Genomic DNA, 17,156 nt, shown 5'->3' on the forward strand with positions numbered 1-17,156 from the left:
CATTTTTATTGTTTCCTCCCTAATTGTGATATGTGATGGTTTGCTAGTTGTGAAATTGCTATGGTTTGTTTCCTCGTATTTTTTAAGTCTGTCTCCCATATTGTCTTGCCCTTGGTCTAAGGGCATTACTCTGACCCAGTCATCAGGAAGTAAAAAATGAGAGAAGTCAGCTTTTTCTCTCTGTCTGTTCGCTCCAGGGTGATACCCAAAGAGGTAGCCTTCCTGTTCTCAGACTGGGGTGCCTACAAAGGACCCAGGACTAGAAGCCCCTGCAGTGGCTTCCGGTCACAGGGTGACAATCAATATGGTATTACCAAGCTACATTCTCTACATAGCATAACTTAAAAGGAGGCTTAAGAAGCCTGGCTGCAGTAAAGAAGGCATTGTACGCAGACCAGTCCTTCTTGTTTATCAAGTCACGCTATATGCAAGCGCTCAGCATACTTAAAGTTCTCTTGTGCTGAGTAAGTACTTGTCCCAAAAACTACACAGCCAATAAAAGTAGATAGAAACAGGGCCCTACCCTATCCTGTCTACATCCCTGCTCCTAGCTGAAGCCTTGCTTCTAACCACTGTTCTATGCTGAACATGTCAACGTAAAAGCACCCTGAGGAAAGTTCAGCCAAGTGATGAAGGCCATTTCTAGAGTCCCAACAAGGCCTATCGTGCCTCGCAGCTTGTGCTATCTGCCGTGGCCATAAGGTTTGGGCTGTTTGGGGTTGTGCCTGTTGTGCTGAGAAAAGGAAGACCCGAGAATCTCATGGAAACTGTGGAAGAAGCTCTTTTCTGTCTTCTGGGGAGAAAATGTGGTCTGATGACAACTCTTTGGGTTGATTGTGTCTGAGACTAGTGTGATAATCCCTGCCCTCCATTCGTTCCCCAGGCAAATCTGCTGAGCATCCTATGTGTCAGAGGCAAAGTAGGCACTGCAGATGAAGGGGGAAGATGGTATCATCAGTACAGTATAGACATAAGGATAAGATCTCAACATCAGTGGAGCAGAATAAGAAGCTTTGAGATAGACCCACCCACATATGACAGCCTCTGACAGGAAGACAAGGCATCAGTCCATTGGAGGGAAACTAGTCTAGTTTTACAGATATTGCTAAAACAACTGGATATGGTATGGGGAGATGACCCTTAACCCAATGGAGCTGTGCTCAAAACACTAGACTGGATCATAGAAGGCTAAAACTGGGAAAGGTAATAAGGAACTGTGAGTAGAAAAAGCATTTTAATCTTATTTATTGTGACAGTTGCATAGACGCATCAAGTATAAACCTCAAGTGGGGAAGGATTAATGTGTGTGAATTACACTACAGAGAGCTGAATTGTTTTCAGTTCCTTTGCATGGTGTTCGCTGTGAACATTAACTAGGCTGCAGGCTCCTCATTCTGACCTGCAGAGCCCATCAGCGGTCGTGGCCTTCCTTACCCTCTCCCATCCTGCAGAGTCCACTCCTATGTCAATTCCTCGTCCAGGAGCCCCTGCCTTTGCTGTTGCCTTTAAGCAGAGTTTTCTTCCCTGGACCTTGATGGCCCTGGCTCAGGGGTCACTTTTTCAGTGAAGTCCTCCCTAACTGCCTAACTCAGGACCAGGCCCATCACAGTGTGTTTTTCTAAACATGTGCCAGGCATTCACATTTTCACATGTGCTTACTCGTTTTCTGTTTTCCCCGCGAGACTGTAAGCCCCACTTATCAGAAGCCACCTTTGTGGTCAAATTCCGTATTTCCAACATTAAGAGTGGAGTCTGCTGATAGCACATGTTCAAAAATGTTTTTGAATGTGTAAAAGGGCTAGAAATTGAGTTAGTGGCCTGGGGAGAAGAGAAACATGTCAAGGACGGCCGCTGAGTGATTGGGCTATGGAAACTGTTCTCTAGGGAAGGCTGTGGAGACTGGACAGGGAGCTACAGAATGAACTCAGGTAGGTCATGAAGAAGACGGCTACACTACTTCTGACGAGATGATAATGAAGTTGGAGTTGATTCTCACTGCCACTTGGTGAGAAGTGGCAAGGATGAACAAGATATGGCCAATATATTTAATTGCATTTTTTGTTTTTTTAATCAATTTATTCTTATTAGTTCTTTGAAATTTTCATGTAATATGTTTTATTCATATTTTCCCTCCCCTGTTGAAGGAAGCTGCAGGCTGCCTTCCTGCCGCCCAGCTCCCGGCCGCCTGGCTAGCTTATGCCCCAAAATAACAACACGCAAACTGTATTCATATAAATACTGCTTGGCCCATTTCTATTAATGTATGTAGCACCACGAGGTGGTGACTTATTTTGCCTAACTCATATTTAGTAATCTGTGTAGCACCAGTCTTACCGGGAAAGATTCAGCATGTCTGACCTGGCGGCTTGCATCATCATGTCTGCTCTGGAGAGGAACATCATGGTGTCTGCCTCACTTCCCTTCTTCCCAGTGTTCTATTCTGTTTACTCCACTCACCTATGTTCTCTATCAGGCCAAGCAGTTTCTTTATTAATTAACCAATGACCTTCCTCCATCACTCCCCAACCCCTCCCAGATGCCTGCCTTTCCTGCCCACCCAACTTTATTCTCATTTTTTTCTTAAAAACCATCAAATTCAATTTGTGCTGTTATATAGTCTTGGATATGGAACCCACCCACTTGAACATGGACACTCCCATTTTTAAGTTTTCAATCTTTTTCTTGAGAATTTCACATAGAAGTATACTGTGTTTTTATCATTTACATCTCTTTCCCCATCAAACTCCCTCTCACAGTGAACTGCTCTCAGATTCGCTGCCTCTTCTTCTAGAATTATTATTGCTACCCACTTGTAAACAATCTACTGAATCTATTGAGTGTTGTTGTATATGCATGTGTTTAGAGCCAACCACTGGGGACTAGATAACCTTCAACAATATCCTGACTCCATTGAGTATTGCTTTAAACCTGTATGTTTAGGGCCAACCACTGGGGACTAGATAACCAATCAGGGAATTAGTCCCTGGAGAGAACAAGTTCTACCTCTCTCAACAGCTGTTGATTGATGTAGTTCTTCATCTAGGGGTGGGGCCTCATGAAATTTCCTTCATCCTTATTGTCATGTCTATTGGTGGGATCATCTTGTAGGCCTTGTTTAGGCAACCATGTTGTTGAGATTTTGTGGGTGCAGCTTCCCTGGCATATCAGGAAGACACCATCTCACATTATGCATCCTGGTTCTCTGGATCACATAATCTTTCCACCCCTTCTTCCACCATGTTCCTGGAGCCTTTGGTTTAGCAATTGTGGTATACATAGGCAGATTGGGGGCGGATCGCTTGTTTTGTGCATTTTTACCAGCTAGTGGATCTCTATAGGAGCCTCAGTCTGCTGACAAAAGAAGCTTCTTTGTTGAGGGGTCGGAGTTCCACTTATCGTTGGGTGTAAGTCTTTAGAATATAGTTTAAAGTTACAGTGATTTAGGATAATGGCAGTAGTAGATGGTCCACTAGGGTCTGTGACATCTCCAGCCATGTTAGGTGGTAGGTATGCAGTACCAGGTGTAAGTTTGATCATAATTCAAATTAGACACCTGTTTGATACTTCTAAGATGCAAATGCCGCTGTCACACCATTAAGAATATCTTGCTGGGACAGTCGCTGTGGTTTTGTGGTTCTTTTTATTTATCTATTTTTTGAGGCAGGGTTTCTCTGTACAGCCTTGACTGTCCTAGAACTACTCTGTTGACTAGACTGGCCTTGAACTCACAGAGATCCACCTGCCTCTGCCTCCCAAGTACTGGGATTAAAGGCACCACCGCCCAGCTATCACTGTGGTTCTTGAGGTGAAATCAATAGTATGTATCTACTTGTGCTCTTGGAAATGAGAATTCACATTCAGACCTTCACAGATGATGGGGCCCTGAACAGATATAATGGATCCAAGAAATCAAGCACATTTTAAGTATAAGGATGTGTTTGCTTCTGTAATGTTAACCTGAAGTGTCTACAGAATATCCAGCCAAAGATATCTAGTAGGAAGTTGACCACACTGACCAGAAAATCAGGAAAGGGGACTAAAGAAATGACCTTGGACACAGTAGGGTTTGGGCAGGAATAAAAGCATTAGATGAAAGTATAGAAAGGGCCTGTTCATTAAAGAAAAGAAAAAGGGGGTGATGCTAGCGATGAACCCTAGGAACTAACTAGATTTTAAGAAGTGAGAAGAGCATGACAGTGGTGTCGGGTGGTAGCTCATGTCTGTAGTTCAAGCACTGGGCATGCAGAAGTAGGACTGAGAGTTCAGAGCCATTCTGGGTTATGTAGTAAGGCTCCATCTCAAAAAAAAAAAATTAAAGCATCCAATAATAGCTAAATGTGTAAATCATGGAAAGAAGCTTTGGAGAAAGAATCATTAATCATACCAATTACCACAATTGTTTGGGTAGAGAAAGAAAACCACTTGGCAACAAGGAGTGATTGGTGGTCTTAACAAGAGCTACTTCAAGAAAGAGCAAGTAAAATATAGAAAATGATAATATAGTAAGGATGTGGCATGTAAGGATCTGAGCATAAGGTACAAGATGCTTTCCAGAAGGCAGAACAATGGACAGCGGAGATTTAGGACGTCAAGCACTGGTCAAAGAAATATGGTCTCCGTGGTCTTAAGATTAGAATATCAATGGGCTAAGACACTTTATTCTCAAGCTGATGATGTCATAAGCCCTATGGAAGGATAATACTGAACCAAGTGAGCGCAGGTAAACAGACTGCCAGATGTCACCATTGCCTGGCAAGAGTTAGAGATCTTTCCTTCATTATCATGGTAATTATATAGTCGAGCAATTCTTCCCAGCAGTCTGTCTCCTGGGTGCAGACATAAGGATGACAAACAGTTGGCTTGATCGTGGTCACCTACGTGCTGAATTAACGTGTCAGGAGGACAAGCAGAGACGACATTGCAGACTGTGGTCTGTGTGGTTGGGTCTCAATGAAACATGAGTAAAACACAAAAGTCATATATGTGGAGAGACTGAGAAAAAAACAAGGGCCAGAAAACCCCATGAGAATCAAAAAGCATCTGCAAGCATGGGAGACTGCAGCTAATGGTGGTTTATCCAGAACCCGAAAATTACTCAGAACTCCAGAATTTAGAATTTGGACACTGGGTGTGGCTGGAAGAGCAGTGGCTGAAGTGGAGGCTAAAGGAGCAAGTTAGACCTTAGACACGGAGGAGCCCACCATGTCACCCTGCCCATCCTGACGATGTTACTCAGCCTGGGGAAGGCAAAGGAAGATCGAAACCAGGGAATTCTGTGAGTGGCTGTTAGTGAGCGGGTAGCAGAGGCATGGATGTGGGGCGGAGAGTGCAGTCAGTTCTGGGATGGGGAGGCTGGCTGAGGTGTGGAAGCTCTAATGAGGAATTAGGAGAACAGTGGATTGTTTCTGGGGGGAGTCCTTCCTAATGCTTGCAGAGTCCGAGCTAGGACCAGCAAAGTACCCTGGAAGACATGAGCTTTGCAAAGGAAGAAGGAACCCTTAGGTTATCATGAAGATAGGGGGAGGGGCAGAAAGCATCTTGTAATACTAAGTGGAAAAAGTGTAGATCGAGAAGTAATGTAAAATTAAGAAGCAATGTAAATTAAAAAATATTGTAATATTCAGATATGGTGGTGCATGTCTATGATCCCAACACTTAGGAGGTAGAGGCAGGAGAGTCGGGAGTTCATGGCTATCTTCAGCTACACAGCAAATTTGCAGCCAAACTGTGCTGTGTGAGATCCTGTCTCAACAACAACCAAAAGATAAAAACAACAACTAAAAAGTAAGATTATATCAATTTTATTAATTATATCAATATTTTGTTCTTACTGTGTTAATACAGACATATATAACTGTATACTGTTAAGATTTCTGTCATGTAAATTAATATTGGAGCACCAGAATATGTGTTTTATTTAAGAATGATACAGGCTTATACCTTAGACCTTAGCAAATTGCTATTACTTTACAAGTTTTATTTAATGTATCAGTGTTAATATTTGTGTGCATGTGTTTTTTTTTAAACAGGTTCTTGATCAAGTACTTACTCCATGGATCCAGGACAGGTTCGTCCCATGGCCTGCTCTGAACAGTGTACAGTCTAAGAGAAGAGTCCATCAGCAAACCATCTCTTGCCTTACAGAGCAAGCCAAGAAGATGGACCTACTGAAGAACCATCCGACTGTGTGCTTACCACCTTCTGTGCCCTTCTTAATCCTAGTCTCCACTCTAGCAACTGCTAAGACTATCACCAACAGCACTTTCAATGGCACGGACGTGGTCTTGGGCTCTGTGCCTGTAATCGTTGCCAAAACTGACCACATCATAGTCAAGGAGGGGAGCAGTGCCTTGATTAACTGCAGTGTTCATGGCGTCCCCGACCTAGGATTTAAGTGGTATAATTCTGTTGGCAAGCTATTGAGAGAAGGTGACGATGACAAGGAGAGAGGAGGAGGTAGGTTCCAAAGTTCTTTCTGTTGTCATAAATTATAAACAGGAACTTAAAAGTCCATACCCTTAATGTTAGTTGTCCTCAGACCACTTAAAAGTTCTTTTCTGTCTTGTTGTGCAAAGGCATAAGAGAGACTGTATACTCTTAAGGACTCAAGGTGTAATTAATTCATTTTTTCCACTCATTGACTCGGAAGACAAAGGGCAAACATTGATGTCTTTGGAAAGGCCTCTTATAGTGTCATGCTATTATTATGCACCCAAGACATTATAGAGCTTAGAGTAGATTCCCTGAATATATGTTCCATTTATAAGATGTGTGTGTTTCCTGTCCTGGGAATGGTTCCAATAAGTAGTGGAGAAGTTGTTTATCATTAAACATCAGTTTAACTTATATACTATGGATTTCATGACCAACTTCTTAAAGAAGTGTGCGCTTTCGCTCTCTGCCACCTGAAGAGTCTTCTCCGTGCTCCTAGAGACCTGGCTGAGGTCGGTGAGAGGAGCCTGGGAAGCTGGGCAGCAGATGAGTCGCTGGGGTTGAGTGAGTGACTTTTTGACTAAAGGGTGTGATTCCTTTTCCCAAGCCCCGAGCTCCCCTCACCAGAAGCTGCATCCAGAGACAGGCTTTGAGACATCCGGAATCTACTGTTCTTGCTTAAGATATGTGAGGAGGTTGTGTGAAAACCCAATCACACTCTGATTGCCGCGAAGGAGTTAGGAATACAGAGACCGTTGATCAGAAGCAGCCCCTCTTCCCCTCCTTCTTCTGCATTGCCCGCCCCACTTCTTAACCCTCTAACCATTGAACAATTCCCCAAAGAATTTCTGCTCCAGAGGACAAAAAAAAACCCTGCATATTTAATCTCTTCTCCTCGTATTATCTTAATTGCTCTGCATAGAGAAGCTGAATGCTTTGCATCTGCTTAGGATGTGCCTGCCGGCGCAGCTTCCCTTTCACAGTTGTGTTCCCAAATTCTGCTGCTGGAAGTCTGCTGCCTGGGATGGAACCCCTGGCGGTCATGCTTCTGCTGCTATTGTTTAGCTTAGCCAATCACGACTACACCGTACAGTATAACTGATTCCCTCCAATCAAAAATTACATATTACAAATCATGTGTGTGTTTAATCCAGGCAAGGGACAGCCATTCCCCACCAACTCAAATTGTACTGTCATAGGAATTCTAAGGTAGAGGGGACTTTACACACATAACAGTCTGAATTTTTATAGAAATCTGCCTGAGGTCCTGCTGCCAATCAAATGGCTGAAACTAGAGTTTTCGCGACTGACAATGGGGAGATGAGAAACACCACCCCTTCTTCCACAGCCATCGGTCCAAAGGATGGCATTGCCCTAGTGAAGAGTGGGAGTGGCGTGGTAGCACACATGCAGACCTCAGCGGGTCTTTCTGCAGGGCCGAGCTACTCCTAGGGATGTCAGGATGACTGAACTCAAGAACTCCAGACGTGAATCCCCCTCTCACATGGACCCTGAAGCAAAGCCTACTCCTGGGTATTTGAACTGCTGAGCCTTAGAGAGGAAGAAAACCATGGTATGATGTAATATTAGAGCCTATATTTCAGTCATATCAGTTTGAGTGCTGTTCCAAAGTTGGACGCTACTGCTTCAGAGAAATCCACAATGCCTTCATTGAAAAGGTCTTTGGAACTGTGGAGTAGCCTCAGCAAGCAGACATGCTGGCTTGTCTTCCTCATTGGTGTGGAAACGATTGAGCTGTATTAGGTGGTAGTTATATTTGCTTTAATTTTATTTTGCTTGTGGACGCTCAGGTGGCCTATTGGAATACTGCAGATATAGACTCAACTCTATCAACAGCTTAAGAACTGAAGCATCAGAATGCAGAGCTCCCATCTTCTCCGTAGACTTGCTGATAAATCAGTTAACAATCTTAAATCTCATTGAAGATGTATTTTCAATTTTTAAAGCGAGCTCGCGATACCAGTACTTGGTGTCCCGGCTGAGCTGTTGTAATTACAGTATTTGATAATAGTCATTGTAGAGCATAAGCCGCCTGGGGAAACATAACCAGCAGCACACCTAACAAGCAGGCGGAACATAGGAAGGAGAAGAAAGGAGACAATGCCTAAGGAAATATTAGTGCCGTTGTGGTCCTGGGGCGGCCTGGGAGAGCACATGGTCTTCCGTTTCTTGTTGCTGATGGAGTAAATGCCCATTTTATAGCACAGATAGAGATTTCTGGTTTTGCGGCAGTATAACCTGAACAGGATTTCACTTGCAACTGAACAAAAGAGTAAGTCAGTGAATACAGAATGAAAATGGTGCTTGTATGCCATTGCTAGGACTTCACATAGACACATGGGGACTGTTTCAGCCAAATGGATGGAATTCAGATAATCTTCATCAACAACTATTGCACATAAGTCTGTGCACCAGGTTATACGTGTAACTTCGAATCCTTATGGTAAGCATGTACGTGAGGTGCTGTCAGTCCTCGTGGATGCAGATGGGAAGTCATTGGGCTGGGGAAGACATGTATAAATGTTGTTTAATGCAAAGGCAGTGGTATTGCTTTCCCTGTCAAGGTCTCAACCAATGAGAAATACTGTGGAGCATCTAACTCAGCTAGAGTGGATGTGGGAAGAATTCCTTTTAAAAGGAGGCCTTTTAACCACTACCATCCTAGTTAGAGTCAGGATATTTTGCCATAGGATGCATGTGTCACGCACATACAAATGTGTTCAAAGTCATAGGTCAGTTTGCTTCCAGGAGTTGATTACCACTGACTTTGTGACTAGCCTAGAAAGAAGCAATTTCATATCTTGTTTATCCTGAAAAAGTGAGATAGTTGTTATGGATGGTGGCCCCGCCTGTGCTAGAAAGAGTGGGGCCATTTCCCATCCTGATGGCCACAGCAGCTGCTTTGTTTGGCTCTCTTGATTCTCCTCAATCCATTTCCACGGGATCAAGAAAGTGTAATGGGTAATCCGTACAGTTTTGAAGTTCGCTGAAAGAGTGTTTGTGAACTCTCTCAGAATTCAAACATGTATGTCTTGTAAGGAGGCCTCTTGTTGGTTCCCAACTGCTTAGCCCCGAAATAATCACAGAGAAACTATATTATTTAAATCTCTGCTTGGCCCATTAGCTCTAGCTTTTTATTGGCTAACTCTTATATCTTAATCTAACCTATTTCTAGTAATCTGTGTATTGCCACATGGCTGTGGCTTACCAGGTAAAGTTCCAGTGTCTGTGTCCAAGGGGGCTACATGGCTTCTCCCTAAAACTCTGCATCCTTTCTCCCAGCATTCAGTTTAGTTTTCCCCACCTACCTAAGTTCTGCCCAATCAGTCCAAGGCAGTTTCTTTATTCATTAACCAATAAAAGCAATACATAGACAGAAGGACCTCCCACACTATGCATGAGCTCAAACGGTCAGAAATGCATTGTTTTTAATTTTTTTTGTCTACTTGTCTGGGAAGCATTATGAAAAGTCCCCAGTCATTACAGATGCACTAATTATCTAATTACTTCACTGTGCTTTCTTATTGCAATGTTAAAACATTGCAATTTGCCTTAGCACCTCCATCAGAGAAGTAAGAAGCATTTTAAGAAAGTTGGCCTGTGCAAGACCCTAGAAATAAGCCTGGCTGTTGGAGATGATGAATTCTCCCATTAATGCTCTTTCCTTGAAAAATCTACTTTTTGTGGGGATGTGTTTTACATACTTCTCTGTCTCTAAAAACAAGAAATTTCATGACTAAACCACATAGGAGAAAACTGGCCAGAGCTGTCTTTCCATGGCTCCCCTCTTTCAGATTTTTCTAAGAGCCTGAAAATACCAGTTCTGCAACGTGAAGTCAGTCAAGTTTCCAAAGTGTCATTTCTCACCTCTTTGTTTCATCAAACACACATATACACGTGCATGCGTGCATGTACATGCACATAGACACACAGGCACGCATGCACACTGCCTTTACATTGCTCCACGCTTCCACAGATTCTTCTAATTGACGAGAAATGTCAGTTTTGCTAAGTTAAATCAGCCAGGTTTCCAAAATGGCATTTCTCTTTTCTCTTTTTTAATCAACATGCACGCATGCATGCACACACACACACACACACACGTGCATGCGTGCACATGCACGCGCATCTATACCACATATAATGTACAACGTATATAACATATAGGAACCAATTAATTGCCCTTTACCGTCAGTGTAAAGTAGGAAATCAATCTATAAAATCATACACAAATTTGTATATATTTTACTATATTAAATGCTTAAGAATTTAAGAACACTCCCAAAGGCATTAAACCATGTTTATGCAATTACAGTGGCGAGCTCTTTTAAGCCCCAGTTCTCTCTTCTGTAAACCAGAGAGAATCTTTTCTTTACTATCAAGCCAACTTGCAAGTCTTGAATAAACACTTGTCTGTTAAATGCTTGGCATGGTACCTAGAACTCAGAAAGCTCACAGTAATGACAGCAGCTATTTTTGTTAATATTCTGTTCTGTCCTCAGAGCAATCTATGTCAAGTGCTAAATTCCCATTTCCTAACATAGAGTTTTTGTAACCCAAAGAATTTTTGCATTCTCTCTCTCTCTCTCTCTCTCTCTCTCTCTCTCTCTCTCTCTCTCTCTCTCTCTCTCTCCCACACGATGCCTCACAACCATTCTTAATGCCATTTCCAGAGGACCCAATGACCCCTGCTGGCATCAGTATAAACACTTGCAGGCCATTCGTATACATAAAGCAAAATAAATGAAGCTTTTTAAAATTTATCTGTGGCTGGCGAGACAGCGCCATAGATGGAAAGCACATGCCTTGCAAGCCTGACAGCTTGAGCCTAAGCCTCTGGACCCTACAGTGGAAGCAGAGAACCAGCTCCCGCGTCCCCTCTGACCTCTTCACATGCACTGTAGCACACACTAATAATAACAACCACAATTTTTTCAATAAGTGCACAAATTGGCATTCCCTTAAATGCTATTTGAAATCTCTAGTCATTTGAAAATAACTTTCTGACAGTTTAGTAACCATTGACTTTTGTGTACAAACACCTTTGATCGCTGATACACTCCTTCTCCTACAGGAAAAATACATGGAAATTACGAAGTATATTCTGTGCAGGGTAAGTTCCCATTTTGATTTTATGTGTATGGATGTTCGGCTCCTGCCACCGCAAAGAATCCATGCGGCCAATTCTAAGATAAGTTTGTTTCTCATAACTGGGATCTATAGAGAGCACTGTCACTATATAGCCAAGGATGCTGCTCCAATGCCTATGAGCAGAATAGGTCCCATGAGCAAACAGAACCGCCCGGCTCCATGGGCTGCTGTGCGTTACCCAAAGTGATACCCCCAACTCACTAAAGATACCTTCTGAAGAAGATCAAAGAGCTGGTTCTTCAAACCCTTAATGTATTTTCTTCAAAAGTTAATGGTATCTGGGTTCATTTTCAAGATCGGTAGATATTAAAGTTAACTCCCAGTGTTTGGGTGTTTCTTTAATGAACTGTGCTTCATTTGGGGTGTAAGCCCAGACAGCTACAGTCTTAGCCAGGAAAAGATTCTCTCAGATCCATCTAACATACGAATGGCAGCAGGGAGCTCCCAAATGGAAGTCACTTTTATGAAGCAAGTGCTTTGTGCTTCTGCATTGGGAGACCAGGTGTAGCTGCTCCCAGAAACGCCGAGCCGGCATGTGGGGAATGCCATGCATGGCGCTTCTGTTAACATCAAGATTGTCGTATCAAATTAGCAAGAGGATCGGGTTTTCTTTTTTTTTTTAAATCCTTTACCAGGATATAGCGGCAGCAGGTTCTTTTCAGATAGTAATTCCTCTTAGCAGAACAGAAATGCAGATTTGAACAGCAATATCCCTCCAGCCGACCTTCCTGCCTGAAAGCTGAGCTATTGTCCCAAGCCACCTTTGCTCCATGTGACACAGGTAATAGGCTTGTTAGAACGGCCCCAGCCCTCTCTCTGAAGAGGTCTCTTAGGGAGGATTGAGGGGTAGGGAAAAGGACACCAGAGGGCTTGCAGCTTGAAGTGTTTATAACCCGGCTCACACAGGGGCTTCAAGGGCCTGACATCTGTGGCAGAAGCCTTGGAACAGGTGCAACCATGCAGTACTAAATTTGTCTTCAATTAGATTCTGTAGCGAGAGGCACGCGATTCGCTCTCCTCAGCAGCCTGGATTTCACACAGCAGAAAATATGTGTTCCATTCATAGGCGCAAACCCATGCATTGTGTGCTTATTTGAAGACTCTTAGTGTAAGGTGATGCTCGTTCAAGAGACTCTTTTTATAGTCGCACAAACGTGCAGTGGGATGCTCACCACCTGATCGTTTTTTGTGTAAACTGGTTTAAAAAAAATAGCATACTAATTTGTGAGATTGTACACCCCCTCCTTGCAAGGTGGAGCTGTGTGAAGCTTAAAAGCCCAGGTACCGTAGGATATTGGGAGCAGAGTTTTAATTTGTTAGCCAGCTCCCTGGGGATGGAGAGGAGCAACATAGAAGCTGCTTCATGCATACATTCAGCATGATACAGCTAAGGGAGAAAGCGCTTCCTTCAAATAAATAACCTGAGGACAATCTGAGAGCACCCTGAGTCTCTTTAATACTCAGCCTTGGGGAAAATCAGGGAAGCTGTCGGGCTGGTGTTTGGAGACACTAGCTGTGACCACCCACGGGGTCTTTGTAGGTGATGTCCTCATTTCCCTTGTGGCCCTTCAGCTCCTAAACTTGGTGGTGGTGTTCATTTTCATGCAGCAATAATTTGACCAGAGTCGTCTGCAAAAGTACCGGGTAGTTGTGATGGGGCCACATGCTGATCTCGTGTTGAGTCGCGGTAGTGCCTGTACTGGAGGGCTCCTTGTTGCTTACAGGTTTAGTTCCCAGTCAGGTAGTCTTGTTGATCTCATTGCCGGAAGGTTGATGTCACTTGTGCACAGGTCTCCATGCCAGGATCATTGCCTTCCTGCCTTGGAACCAATTGCAACTTCTCCTAGAGACAGCTGGCAGAGAAGGAAAGTTCTGGAACTATGCCCTTCCCCATAGGAGGGGAATTGGAGGAGGAGATATAGTCTGAGCAGAATCACTATTATTATTCTGAAAATGAAATGTTTTTAGTACTTTGATTTTTTTCGCATTCGCGTTCATTAATGTTTGCCAATTGGTCAAGGGGCTTACCTGATCTGATAAATGTCAAGAGGTCTAGAGGAAGGTTATGGGGCGTCCAGTCATGCCCTCCCCACAGCTCATCCACACAGTTAACCTACCTGCCCTGTGGGGAATGTCCTTCCCTCCTTCTGAGCGGTGCAGTTAGCAGTCATGGCCCTCCTCTTTATTTTGGCAACATGAAAAGTGAAAGTTAATGTTTTCAAAGGGCTTTGATCCCTTTAAGTTGAATGGTGATTTATTTAATCAGTCCTGGCCAGAAAACTCTCGTACTCTTTCTGGTCCTTGATTCTTATAAATTGCCTTTTTGTTTATGTATATTTTCCTATTTTTCTTTTGTATTTTGTCTTAACTCATAAGGGTTTTTTTGTTCTTGTTTTTCAGGAGTTTTTTATTGTGTCTTTGTTTTATGTTTCATAGTTGTTAAGCATTTGTCTGTCACATATTCTAGAATTTTCTCCCAGTCGGTAACTTTCTTCTAACCTTTCTGTGGTGAGTTTTAATGACTCAGAATATGTTCATTTGGTGGAAAATGTGACCCATCAACATTTTCTGAGATTCTTTAAAAAGCCCAAAAAAAGGCCTCAATCCCCCAGGTTCCTGACAGTTTTATATCCTCAATCCCCCAGGTTCCCGACAGTTTTATATCCTCAATCCCCCAGGTTCCCGACAGTTTTATATCCTCAATTAATTTCATAGTTTTAGTTTCATATCTTGAGTGTGTTTTTATTTATTTCCGAAAACAAGATTTTCCTGCCTTCTTTCCAATGTCCGGTCAGCCCGAAGGTCTTTCTTCATTGTTCTGAAGGGCAGCGATCCTTTTATCTTGTTCCCTCGTTCAAGAGAAGTGCCTTCTCTCTCACCCTTAAAACTCTTAGTTACTTCTGATCTGGACTTTCTGATTTTCTTCTCTGACGTAATTAGGGTTAGCAATGGGCCATTCACAGCGTGCGATGGGCTTTGAAGGTAACATCAGGCAGGAGACTCAGAGTGAGGAGTGGAGTGGTCTCAGCAGAGAGGCGGTGATAGGAAGATCCTGTGGCCCCTCTGTGAGAAGAAACGCGCACTGTGTCTGGAAAAGTCCACTAAAATAAGACACCTAAGTTAGGGGGCCCATGCTCTTGCCCTGCTGTGTTGTAAGCCCCATGCACAGGGGCCCTGGATGCCTTTCAAGCCTGTCTCCACCCAAGGCCTGCTTCGTTTTACACAAGGTTTGTCAGCTCAGCGGGCTCTGGCTTCCTGCACCACCCCCCACTGGCCCTAAGAGTCCCCTCTCCCCACCTGCTGCCCTCCCCTCTTCCACAGGCCCTTGCACCGGGCACACTGTCTGCTGGAGTCTTTTCCCCACGGGGACTGGATGATTTTTGTAGTCAGGAATCGTGCCTCACTCGTCTCTGTATTCTCGCCATCAAGTGCGGAGCCTGGTACACAGGCAATTTATTCAATGGTGTCTGTTGACTGAACGAGGGAACAAGATAAAAGGATCGCTGCCCTTCTAAAAATGTCCGCCTCGTTGTGAGGCCCGGCAACGCGTCCTGCCGCACAGCTCAGCACCCACATCTGTTAGCTCCTCTCTCTGCAAAAGAGCCGACACGTTCATTCACGTGGGAGCCATGTTTGCGTGCCTGGACTTCCTGGAGGAAGGCGGTGACAGATTGCTAAGTGACCACTAACCTACCATAAAAAGTGTGTCTGTAGTTTAGCCTGAAGCCTCAGAGGGGCTGTCACTTTGCAAAGCAGCACTGGGAAGAGGATGGAGAGGAAGAATTTCGAAATTGAGGGTAGGGGCTATAACCTGAGCAAGAGATAGAAAATGGGTAAGAGTAGGCACACAAATGGGTGCTGGGAAAATGCTGGCCATTCGGTGCTGTGTTACGTTTGGAAGGTAAAGCAGTTGTGAACAGCCTGCCCTTTCGATTGCCTCCCAAAGCCTTGCATGTGGAGCTGCCTTGGCTTCAGCGGCTGACACTTGAGGGTTTTATTTGCACTGAAGTGGTTCAGCCTCATGAAAATTCAGTGCCATTCCCACCAGCTACAGTTGAAGCCACTCGGCAGCAGCGTGGTGTGTGCCCGCTTCATATGCATGGCACTGAAGATTTCCAGTGACAGTCACCGTGGGTGTTCTCGTGTCTTTCACGTTCTGGCAGCCAGCGTTGGGACCCTTCCAGAAGAGGTCTCAGGGAAGGGCATTCTCACAGGACGGAGGATGCCCGTGATAGCGCAGAGAGGATGTTTCCAACTGGGGGGCCTACCCTGTGGAGGTGTTTCTTGAGCCTGCTTCACCCTGATGGAGGAAAACCAGCCAGTATAATTCAGGGCATCTTCCGGGTTTTCAGGTCTCTATGTGTTAATAGATCATGTATACATCTATTTTTCACTAATCGGGGGAAGCTGAGGTTAAGTAGAATTTGGAGTCTTAGTGCCCAGAAAAGAGTGAACTTACCAATTTACCAGCCAAGAGAAAGAAACAGGTGAGATAAACCTAGCCTTCAAGATGAGAGACTCAGAACTTTAGTTCATCTGACATGATCATCGGAATGTGTGTGTGTGTGTGTTTGTGTGTGTATGTGTTTGTGTGTGTCTGTGTCTGTGTGTGTTTGTGTGTGTGTCTGTGTGTGTACATGTGCATGTGTTTGTGTGTGTGCGTGTGTGTCTGTGTGTGCGCGCGTGTGTTTGTTATGTGTGTGTATGTGTGTGTTTGCATGGTGTTTGTATGTGTGTCTGTGTGTGTGCATGTGTTTGTGTATGTGTCTGTGTGTGCGCATGTGTCTGTGTGTGTGCGTGCGTGTCTGTATGGTGTTTATATGTGTGGGGTGTATGGCAGGGGGATGTTATAGGCTTCCACTATTCCATTCTTTTGACTTACTCTGTGATCTGGTGACAGAATGTTAATCTAGATTGAATGTTGGTTTTACTATGTGACACATATGGGCAGAACCCTCAGTGCCCTTACTATTAGCTGAATCTGTACAACAAACAGGCCCTTGGTTTCAAGAACTAAATTGATGTGTCAGTGTCCTCCTGGGTTGGAACAGGAAATTGCCTGCAAAAGGTGGTAGTTTATTGTTTAGCTAAAATGACGGTTTAAAAAAAACTGTTTGGGGGGTCACAATATATGTATTTACATTTGTTTTGCCTTACAGTAAGTGACAATACTCACTTCACACATATGTGTCTAGGCTTCAAACTTTAAACGCAAGCAAGGGTCTGGAGAGATGGCTCAGCAGTTGCGGGCATGTACTGCTCTTACAGCCCAGGTTTGGTTCCCAGGACCCTCACGATGGCTCACAACCATCTGTAATCCGGTTCCATGGTCCTCACTCCCTCTTCTGGTTTCCTTAGGCTCCAGCATGCACGTTGTGCATGTATATAAATGTATGCAGGTTCATATACCTGTATGTGAATAAAAGCTTTTGTAAAAAAAAGTAAATGAGATTTTTGTGCTAAAGAAAGCATTTAAGAGATGTTAGTTTATGGAATCACAGTCCTGAGCTACAAACTATGATATATTTGTAAGTGACCACTTACCTGCGGAA

The 17,156-nt window shown here is 43.9% G+C and overlaps 1 protein-coding gene across 3 annotated transcripts in view; it reads left to right on the forward strand.

Moving 5' to 3' along the window:
• Window positions 1–17,156, forward strand: part of Mfap3l (microfibril associated protein 3 like) — a 45,781-nt gene that overhangs the window by 20,028 nt on the left and 8,597 nt on the right. For 2 of the 3 annotated variants that reach the window (XM_075986812.1, XM_075986810.1), the window contains exons 2-3: window positions 6,030–6,456; window positions 11,528–11,566. In XM_075986812.1, the coding sequence (XP_075842927.1) occupies window positions 6,159–6,456; window positions 11,528–11,566 (337 nt within the window). In that variant the 5' untranslated portion in view covers window positions 6,030–6,158. The remainder of the gene's footprint in view (window positions 1–6,029; window positions 6,457–11,527; window positions 11,567–17,156) is intronic. The other variant, XM_075986813.1, reaches the window with a different exon arrangement.

This window comes from Microtus pennsylvanicus, chromosome 9 (genome assembly GCF_037038515.1).
Source record: "Microtus pennsylvanicus isolate mMicPen1 chromosome 9, mMicPen1.hap1, whole genome shotgun sequence".
In the NCBI taxonomy this organism is placed as follows: Eukaryota; Metazoa; Chordata; class Mammalia; order Rodentia; family Cricetidae; genus Microtus; species Microtus pennsylvanicus.